At 49.4% G+C, this 11,054-nt stretch overlaps 1 protein-coding gene across 2 annotated transcripts in view; it reads left to right on the top strand.

Annotated features, from left to right (window-relative positions):
- Positions 1-3,055: 3,055 nt before the first annotated feature.
- The window catches only part of LOC142769020 (uncharacterized), a 49,179-nt gene continuing 41,180 nt past the window's right edge, over positions 3,056-11,054 (top strand). For both annotated transcript variants that reach the window (XM_075871797.1, XM_075871798.1), the window contains exons 1-2: positions 3,056-3,219; positions 5,364-5,514. In XM_075871797.1, coding sequence (XP_075727912.1) covers positions 3,103-3,219; positions 5,364-5,514 — 268 coding nt within the window. In that variant the 5' untranslated portion in view covers positions 3,056-3,102. The remainder of the gene's footprint in view (positions 3,220-5,363; positions 5,515-11,054) is intronic.

Below are 11,054 nucleotides of genomic sequence, written 5' to 3'. Positions count from 1 at the left end.
AGCATGTGCACCTCTCGTAGATCTACGGGCACGTCGGTGTGTAGCCTTCCATCGCTTCGCCGTCGTCCCGCAGCCGCCATTGCCTTTCCCCGTTCCCTGGCGTTCTCTCCAGTGTACGTACTCGGGTACTTCGGCTCGTCGCTTCGAAGCTATGTGTTAAGGCCTCATAACCTCATAAGCGCGAAAATGCACGCGACAGCGACGAGCGACGCGACGTAGATCGTCTTCGCGCGATCAGTCGCTATCGCAGGCAAACCTCATTCACGCGACGGCTTCGGCGAGCGAATTCCACTGTTGCTGGCATGAGGCCGTCTACTCGCACCAGGAAAACCGCGTAGCGAGCGGTATGCAACTTAAAAATAAGATATATTGCTGTGTAATGAAACGGAAAGTGTTTATTATTACCTTGCAGCACTTTTTTATATGCACATGCGTAATAAACATTGCGTTATTTCTTGTTGCGCATACGTGACTCGGGCAGGGTCACGTGCACCTATGTAGTCTTTGACTTTTCCGGTATTTCGCTATTGGCTGCTTGAGCCCAGCGCTTCCGGGCGATGAGTGACGGTTTCCAAATCTGGAGAACCAAGCGATCGCGCGAAAACGAGCACGCGACACGTCGCGCGAACGCCCTGTTTCGTCGCTCATAGCGTCGCTCGTCGCTGTCGCGTGCATTTTCGCGCTTATGAGGTTTGGCCCTTAAGCTAATTATGATGACGACTCCTTAAATATCAGTTACTGTTCATCTATTGCCCGTGGCGCGTACCCACTGTGGAGGATTGGACAGGAATTGAGTGGTTTTACAAAGTAGTGTACACTTTTAGAATAATGGAGGTTACATTACAGAAATATTACAGATGACCTAAGAAATTGTGCTGCTTGATCTAATGCATGTACTTATTTATATAAATAAAAACATATTCCTAAATCAGAGCAATACAGACCAAGCAGCACACAGAACGGACCTTCTGTGGTTATTTTGGTTGATATATGAGTGCTTCTACAGGAGCACTCATATATCTGGTGATGATGGCCATCCTGTCCGTAAGAAAGGCTCTATTATAAATGTACATGCGGAGACCTTGTAGTTTAGGGTGTTGATCTTATTTAGGGTGGCCCTGTGTGTGACCTTGTCAAGGACCTTACTGAGATGTAAACCAAGAATGAAGCAGCGTGTACTGTTTGTATTATGTGGTGTGAGAGTTGCAGCGTGGAATCCGGTTAGTTGATAGACGTCCGTGGAAGCGAATCATGGTGCGTGGATTTTTTTCTTTCTTTTTGGTGATGGATTTTAAATACGTATATAATGTTGCAGACACGTTAGAATAATAATACAAAATAATTAGTCAACCTATTAGTTTCATTGGTATAGTTCCTGACAGCCGCGCATACTTTCGCACTGGTGAACTCAGAAATGAAGGATCCAAAGACAAAATGGCTAATAACCCCTAATTAACTGTTGCATTCTTCGTTTGTCAAGTCGTGCATAAGCATGTACGCGCTGCAAAAGATGGCGCCTGCATCCCTGAAGATGATAGGCATGCATTAGCGCACCTTGTGGAAACAGTAGTTCCAGCTACATTCGCTATATTCGACAATTTCTCACCACTCCGAGTGTCCGCCTTCCTCGAAACGTTTGGATTGTCTAAGAAAGAAGATAAAGAAGAAGTTAGGAACAAGACGAGTTGACTTTTTGTTTGTGCCACGAAGTTTCCGTTTTTACAGGTAATGCACGCACCTTGTGGAAACAGTAGTTCCAGCTACATTCGCTATATTCGACAATTTCTCACCACTCCGAGTGTCCGCCTTCCTCGAAACGTTTGGATTGTCTAAGAAAGAAGATAAAGAAGAAGTTAGGAACAAGACGAGTTGACTTTTCCTTTGTGCCACGAAGTTTCCGTTTTTACGGCGCTTCCTTCAGCCTGCATCGCAGACAAGGTGCGATTGTCACGTAAGTGGCCAGCACCACGGGGCATGAATCTTCGTGGCGAATCGACTTATACAGTTTCTTATACAGTTATACAGTTTCAAGTATGGTGGGGAAGGGGAGGGGGCAAAAGGGCTTAAGAGTCCTGGCCTTCTCCCATTCCTTAAAGGGGGTCGGGTTGGGACTTGGCTTTCTTTCGCAGCAGATGAACTGTAACTCTGCAGCACCGAATCGATTGACAAGCGCTGAAGTTGAGTTTTGGCCAGTAGGGCTTTCTGCTAGGAAACTAGAACTCGCCAATCTTCCGAAGAATGATTTATTCGTAATTATTATGCACGCGTTTCAAGTAGCTTTTTAAGCAAGTAGGTGTGAAAAGGAAATGTGGCATTGTCCTTGCCGGACGTTTCCCAATACAGTTAATGTACTAATGAGTGCTCTGCGTTGCAGCGAGAGAGTTGCTTTGAGGTCACGCCTACCGAACCCTTCGCACACCTCACGTTATATGAAAAAAAAAAACAACATATCTATTAGCCCACTTTTTAGTGCTTCATTGGACCAGGGACTACTCAGAAGGGACCTTCCGTGGTTATTTTGGTTGGTATATGAGTGCTCCTTTGAACTCATATATGTGGTCATGATGGCCGTCCTGTCCATAAGAAAGGCTCGGACATGAATGTACATACACGTGGAGACCTTGTAGTTAAGGTTGATGATTTTACTTAGGGTGGTCCCGTGTGCGACCTTGTCAAGGACCTCATTGAGATGTAAACCAAGAATGAAGTAGCGTGTATTGTTTGTATGATGTGGTGTGAGAGTTGCGGCGTGAAATCTTTGGTTGAGAGATGCTTACGGAAGCGAAGTATGGTGCGTGGAAATTGTTTTCTTTCTGTTTGGTGATGGCATTGTACTGCGGAGACACAGCTCACGACACCGATCCCCCAGATGAAGCATGTGCGCTTGCGGTTAAAAGCGTATGATGTCTTTAAGTTACACACAACCAGTCGGTAACATGAATGGGCACCGTACTAGCACAGAGCCAACAGTAAGATTTATACGGGTCTTCCTGAGAAAATATCCTGGCATTCAGACGGAACGTTCCTCTCACGTGCAGTGGCGTCGCTCTGTGGCAACTTCTGGAACTACACGGCCATTTCGTTCGCCGCACACACACGTCAATGAACGAGAACCAAGAGCCGGGGGCAGTTCCTCGGGCTGATCCGGACCATGGCGAGGGTGCCGCTGATGATAACCCGCCGCAGGTTGCCAACACCAACAGAGGAGAGGCATGCGACGTGAGTCATAGGCTTGCTGCTGACTGAGCGAGCATATCCCCCGTATTCTAGAACGTCCCTTCACTCAACGCTTCACCTTCACTTGAGAAAGCCGATGGAAGCGCCATCTCTAGGCACGGTTAATCACTGCATATCAGCGATAATCAGCCACTATTCTTGAGTAGCGCAGCGTCATTTTCAGCCGAGCGGTGGCGCAGTGCTCAACTCTGTCAAGTGAAGGATGGAAGTCGAGTCGAGGAGCGTTTGTGAATACCGGGGATGAAACCGTAATTCGATGGCGAGTGTGTAATAATCAGAGACAGATTTGCTTTACTCTCCATTGTTAACGTAACTAGCGTAAAAAAAAGGGGGGGGGGGATTGCGATAGCACTTATATGGACACTCCAGGAGAACTTTTTACCGCCGGTATCACCACGAAGTTACGTAAAGCCTTAACCACACGCACGTGCTAAAACGCGCCAAAGCGCTGTGTGCCCTTTTCCTAATCGTAGGAGAGGGATACGTGTAGCTGCACTCCCTCTGCGTGGCAGCTCGTACGTTCACATCGTTCGGTGCGTCGCAAGTTGAAAACGCGAGTGAAAGTGTTCGAGTGCAGCTTTACGATGGCAGGTATAAGCGCCGGCTGTTTATCCAGGGTGTAAGTTCGAGATAGTTGGTAGTCCATGATCAGCTACTTCTTGTGCAAATCATTTTAGACAACGCACGAAGCAGTGCATTTCCACGTCTGTTTTGTTCGCTGTCTGAAAAGTTTTGCGCGAGAACTAGTTGATTTCAACTGTGTTTCGCCCCGCGCATGTCTAACAGCGGGGTTACCGAGTTTGGCCTGCGTCGCTTGCGCAGGAACTAATCAGCCGGGTGCCATCGCATATGCCCAATCTTGAAATAGATTAGCAGCCAGCTAATATACATCCACGCGTGCTCTGTGTCCACTGCTTTGTTTGAGTGGAAGTGATAGCCAAACACTACAAGGTCGCGTCGCTCGCTGTAACGACAGCGTTTCTTTACTACGTCAGCGTTCAGTGAATCATGCCGGGTAGGATGCCAAATGAGTTAGCGGCTTTACTTCATACAGCGTCCGCCACGGTATAGATAAGTGGGGTGCTCGGCTGCATGCTGAATCGAAGGTGGATGGTTTGGTGCCGGCGGCGGTGGTCATATTGCGGACGAGGAGAAATGGAAGAGGTCCGCGTACTTTGCAATGTCAATGCATGTTAAAAAACACCGAATGGTCGAAATTTCCGAAGCCTTCCACTATGGCATCCCTCGTAATCATATTGCAACGTGCGAGGCATCAAGGTGCTGCTATTTTTTTTTGCGAAAGGGGAATACAACATAGTACGCTTACTCCCGTATTCAGAAACGCTCCTCGACTCGACTTTCACCCTTCACTTGACAGAGTTGAACACTGCGCCACTGCTCGGCTGAAAACGATGCTGCGCTACTCAAGAATCGCACCAGATTATCACTCATATGCAGTGACTTGTCATGCGTGGAGACGGCGCTCCCAACGGCTTTCTCAAGTGAAGGTGAAGCGTTGAGTGAATGAACGTTCTAGATTACGGGGCTTAGAGTACGGTGGCTTAGAGAAATCGGGGCTGAAATGCCTTATCGGCTTATTCGCTTCAACACCGTTTTTTGGTCGCTGTCACTCGTTATCAAGCGTAGCCGGTCGTGAGCCTGATGTCCGAATGTGACGCAAAGGTCTATAAGATAGGAGATTGCCGCATACGTGCTCCACATAGTCTGGCGCCCACCGTTTGGCCACGTGTTATACTGTCCTCGAATGATTTTATTCCTTCCTGTTAGGGCACAAGTTCACCCAGTATCTTCTCTTTATTGTCGACATGTAATTTTTTTTATAAGTTCATTGCCGACACAGCCTCTCTTTTGCCTTTCTCGGTGCCGTCCAGCTGGTCGTCACCTGACAATAGCGTGGTTTTGAGACATTAAGCTCCAGACATTATTACCTCGTGAAATATTCGACGTTGTTGCTGCCGCATTCAACGCTTCACCCTTGCGGTGAATTAAGCTGTCGATTCTCTTGCATCTGTACGTGTTCACACATTTTTATCGCACATCGATTAGTGGAATGCGTGCGTACGAGACTCGGTTACGTCGGGCCAACACTTCTTTCGCTGCCGCAGACCACCTGCTGGGCGATGACGCTGTGCCTCTTCTGCTCCCTCATCGGCACTATTGGCGCCGTCGTCTTCTTTCACTTCTACAACGCGGACCAGAAGGCGCTTACGCGAACCTGCGGTGAAGTGACGACCTGGGGCGAGGGCTACCTCAAAGGTGAGACTGCGCATGCGTGCTTCAAGTCGTGGCCGTGGAAAGAAAGGCTTTTACTATCGTGAGCATGCATGGGCGTTGCCAGATATGTTTTTTCGGAGAGAATGGGGAGGAGGGAGGTGTCAAGCATACTTCACGTGTGTTCGTGGGTGAGTTTGTATGTGGGCGTGTATATATAGACGCCCATTCATTCGGTAGGTTGGGTGTTGAACACCTCTATTTCATGCTGGCTTCGCCACTGATCGTGAGCAATATGAGCAAGAACACACGCCGTGCGCGTGGCAAGTAGCCTCGAACCCGACCTTCGGCGATTCGCGACACTCGCCATCGGAAACAAAGCGGGAAGGTTGTTTTCGTTACGATATTTATTGGTACCTTCGCCTCGCTATAGTGTTCATACAAAAAATTGGGGAATCTTTACTCTTATCTTCCCCAACGCGATTGCGATATCCGCAAGCGAGCGAGCGCACGCACGCACGCGCGCACACACACACTCGCAGGCACACACACACACACACACACACACACACACACACACACACACACACACACACACACACACACACACACACACACACACACACACACACACACACACACACACTGTCACAGAACGAGCGCTAAAAATGGGCGCGCCGCCAAATTGTCGCGACAAAACGCCGGAGTGGCGCCGCGAGGTCAAAAGAAAAAGAAAACAAACATCTAAAGGCTCCCCGGGGCGCGCGCTCTCCCCTCGGAAGCGTGGCTTCGCCGACGAACCTCCTCGCCCCACATCGGCGGCCGAGATAGCTCGCGAAAGTTCTAGAACGAAAGGGGCGTGGTCATACCGAGTTGAGTCATCGGCCGCGGAGGGCATTCCAACCGTCTCGCCCTCTTCCCAGCCTTCGCTGCGTATCGCGCCGACGAAATGACGAGAACCGTCTGGAATGTCGCGCGCAAGGTATTTAACCGAGCAGCCGAGATGAGAGATCAGGAGAAGACGGAAGTTGCGCCAGAGTGCGAAGGGATCCCGCCGTGTAGTCGGCGAAGGTTTGTCCGTAGGGACGAAGCAGGAGATGAAGAGGATTTCCACCTGAGGGGTGAAGGCCCGAGCTACAGGCAAGAGAGTGTGTTTACCGCTATCGAGCGAAGACGCGTGGCGACAGCTGCGTGTGTGAAGCCGACGTGTTCGGGTGAAGAAGTTTGAAGCTTGGAGAGTGGCCAATTGAAGGCGCGAGGTTTCCTGGAAGAGAAACTTCGAGGGCGCGGAACGACAACAACCCTGGACTTTGAGTGAGTGATTCTCGGAAGAGTATCATCCAGACTTTTGTTCCAAGAACTTTGGACTGGATAGGTTTCCATCTCTTTAGTCTTTAAGTGTCTTGGTTGTTTAATGCATGCGACTGCATTGTAGAGCGAATCGTTCGTTGTCTATGTCCGTTGTTTTGAGTGTGGCTGATTGTACTGTGTAGTACGTTGTTTGATTAGTGACGTATTGTATGTAACTATTGTGGAGTGTGCATACGTGTGTATTGTTTTTGATCTGCCGTTAATGAGAATATAATTTTGTTTGTTTATCAACTCTCGGCTCTGACTTGTTCTTTGGACCACAGCCGGCGTCCGCTGGCGCGCCAAAAAGGACCACTTCAAAATTGTCCACGCTTTCGTGGTGCGGTTCGGGGGGCCGATACTTCGACCCTTGGAATTAGCCCGGCGATTGCCTCCCTAATAAACGGGACATGTGTGACAATTAATCTGGCGTCCGCGACAGGACCTTTTGGTGCACAGTGTGTCCAAAGTAGTGAGAAAGAGCCTCGAGTTGTTGATAGTGCGATCGGAACGATTTTGTGTGTTGTGCAGTGTTCTCGTTAACGAGTGCAGTGGAGTGTTCCGATAAACTGATTTAGGCAGATACTTTTTACACGTGGCAAGACTTTATTTGCGAGACACCATGGATCTCGAAAAGTTAGTAGCTCTTGGTGAGAAGATGGGTCTTTCTGGTGCCGAACTACGGAAGTGGGTAAGCCAGAAGGAGAAAGAGGCGGTGGAGAGAGAAAAGTTGGCAGCTGAAAGGGCTAAGGAAGAAAGAGAGCAACAATTGAAGTTGGAGTTGGAGAGAGAAAAATTGGCAGCCGAAAGGGCGAGAGAAGAAAGAGAAGCGGAGATGGCTGAAAGGGAACGGCAGCGACAGCACGAGATGGACCTCGAGCGGCTCCTGTTGCAACAGCGAAGTGAAACTCCCGTCCAACCTAGAGTTGAAAGCAGCGAACGGGAAGATCATGGCTTCCGCTTGAACCCAAGCAAGCTGCTCGTGGCGTTTGATGAAAAGAAGGACGACCTTGACGCGTACCTTCACCGATTCGAGACGATTGCGAGGAGCCAGAGTTGGCCGGAACATCAATGGGCAACTGCTTTGAGTACTTGCTTGAGTGGTGAAGCGCTCAGTGTGTACGGCAGGCTGACGCCGACCGATGCAGCCAACTACGCAAAGGTGAAAGCTGCTTTGCTGAAGCGATTTAGATTTACTGTAGAAGGCTTCCGGGACAGATTTCGGACAGGAAAGCCTGCTGATGGTGTGACGGCTACGCAGTATGCCGCCCGACTTTGCCATTATTTCGACAGATGGATTGAACTTTCAGGGACAGCGCAGGAGTACGATGAACTTAGAGAGCTCCTAATTAGAGAACAGTTTCTTACTAGTTGCCACCCAAGCCTGTCGCTGTACTTGAAAGAGAGGAAGGCTGAGTCACTTGAAGGAATGCTTGAATTGGCTGATCAATTCTTGGAAGCGCAAGGTGGAACTAATTTGGCCAAGGTCAAGAAGGATTGTCCCGATGATTCGAAGAAATTGGCCCCCGAAGAAAAGAAGCGTGCACCAGAAAGCATTCCGCGATGTTTTCTGTGCAACCGAGTGGGTCATCGCACGAAAAACTGTCGAACGATCTTTACGAGCCCTACGGTAGTAAAATGTTTCAAGTGTGGTCAGACTGGGCACAAAGCAGACGCTTGTCGGAACGGAGTGAGTCAAACTCACCAGGTATCTCGTGTGCAAGCGGCACCGAAATCTGATAATAATGCCGTCACCGATGGATTCGTAGAGTTGAAGAATGGGGAGAAAATTCCTATTGTGGGTGCTGTAATGTCAAAACAGCCAACCGGTGTTACGAAAGGAATGCCAATGCTGCCTGGAAAAGTTGCGGGCAAAAAGATTACGGTGTTAAGAGATACCGGCAGCTCCACTGTTATTGTGCGGAGAAACTTGGTAGGGGAAAGCGAGTTAACCGGCAAAACGAAACCGGTTTGCTTAATTGACCGTACAGTTCGAATGCTTCCCGAAGCAGAGATTGAGGTTGAAACCCCATACTTCAGCGGGAAGGTTACGGCTCTATGTATGACGACCCCCCTTTACGACCTTGTCATCGGAAACATCGACGGGGCGCGAGGACCGAATGATCCGGAAGGATTGTGAGAAGACCTTAAGATAGAGCCCTCGCCAACCCAACGACCGCGAGATACAGTGGAGGAGCAACCCGTGACGGATCCCACTCGAGCCCAAGGTGAAGCCATGGTGCAAGGGACTATGAATGATAAGATGATCGTGTTGAACGAGTTCACGGGCCGGGCTGCTGGACTTACGTCGGCACGACCTCAACCGACCGACAGTGTAAAGGAGACGGAGTCGGCCAGCCAGGCCAAATGTAGAGACATGAACAAGCTGGTAAATAAACAGACCGGACCCGTCGAACGTCATGACCCGTTAGCAGGGTCGGAAGTGACAACGATGGCTGAGACGCTACCTCAGATACCGTCGTTGGAAAAGGCTCGCCGAAAAAGAACAAGGAAAAACAAGAAGAGATCGAGCGAGCACCGCAAGAAAGGACGCAAGCGCAGCTCGAAATACACAGGATAAGTGCTGAAGTCGAATCAGAATGTGTTTGGCAGTGCTGAGTGCCATATGTTGTGTTAGTGTTGTGTTATCCTGTGTCACAAGTGTCGAAGTGTCTGTGCTGTGATGTGATGTATAGTGTTGTATAATTGTTGTAATGAGAGAACTTTGTACGTTTGTATTGTTTAGAATGAGTGATGAAGTGTTGTAGTCGTGTACCTGTGGCTATATTTCATGTGTTGTGGAATCGAACTACAATGTACAGTTGTATTGAGGATCTATTGTGAATGTGAAGTGTCATGAGCGACGGTTTGTGTTACAGTCTTTCAGAGTGTGTGTTGACTGTTCGCGCTCGTTTGTGTGGTTTGGAATATTTTGAGATAATATTCTTAAAGTGGGGGGCAGTGTCACAGAACGAGCGCTAAAAATGGGCGCGCCGCCAAATTGTCGCGACAAAACGCCGGAGTGGCGCCGCGAGGTCAAAAGAAAAAGAAAACAAACATCTAAAGGCTCCCCGGGGCGCGCGCTCTCCCCTCGGAAGCGTGGCTTCGCCGACGAACCTCCTCGCCCCACATCGGCGGCCGAGATAGCTCGCGAAAGTTCTAGAACGAAAGGGGCGTGGTCATACCGAGTTGAGTCATCGGCCGCGGAGTGCATTCCAACCGTCTCGCTCTCTTCCCAGCCTTCGCTGCGTATCGCGCCGACGAAATGACGAGAACCGTCTGGAATGTCGCGCGCAAGGTATTTAACCGAGCAGCCGAGATGAGAGATCAGGAGAAGACGGAAGTTGCACCAGAGTGCGAAGGGATCCCGCCGTGTAGTCGGCGAAGGTTTGTCCGTAGGGACGAAGCAGGAGATGAAGAGGATTTTCACCTGAGGGGTGAAGGCCCGAGCTACAGGCAAGAGAGTGTGTTTACCGCTATCGAGCGAAGACGCGTGGCGACAGCTGCGTGTGTGAAGCCGACGTGTTCGGGCGAAGAAGTTTGAAGCTTGGAGAGTGGCCAATTGAAGGCGCGAGGTTTCCTGGAAGAGAAACTTCGAGGGCGCGGAACGACAACAACGCTGGACTTTGAGTGAGTGATTCTCGGAAGAGTATCATCCAGACTTTTGTTCCAAGAACTTTGGACTGGATAGGTTTCCATCTCTTTAGTCTTTAAGTGTCTTGGTTGTTCAATGCATGCGACTACATTGTAGAGCGAATCGTTCGTTGTCTATGTCCGTTGTTTTGAGTGTGGCTGATTGTACTGTGTAGTACGTTGTTTGATTAGTGACGTATTGTATGTAACTATTGTGGAGTGTGCATACGTGTGTATTGTTTTTGATCTGCCGTTAATGAGAATATAATTTTGTTTGTTTATCAACTCTCGGCTCTGACTTGTTCTTTGGACCACAGCCGGCGTCCGCTGGCGCTCCAAAAAGGACCACTTCTAAATTGTCCACGCTTTCGTGGTGCGGTTCGGGGGGCCGATACTTCGACCCTTGGAATTAGCCCGGCGATTGCCTCCCTAATAAACGGGACATGTGTGACACACACACACAAACACACACACACACACACACACACACACACTTTTTATAAAGGTACAGGCAGCATCCATGGGAACTCCGGCGATGTTCCACCGATTTAAAAAAAAACTTTGAACATGTGTTATCGTCAGTACCGTGGTGGTATGTGCCG

This window comes from Rhipicephalus microplus, chromosome 8 (assembly GCF_043290135.1).
Source record: "Rhipicephalus microplus isolate Deutch F79 chromosome 8, USDA_Rmic, whole genome shotgun sequence".
Taxonomy (NCBI): Eukaryota; Metazoa; Arthropoda; class Arachnida; order Ixodida; family Ixodidae; genus Rhipicephalus; species Rhipicephalus microplus.
This window is presented reverse-complemented; position numbering and strand designations above follow the sequence as displayed.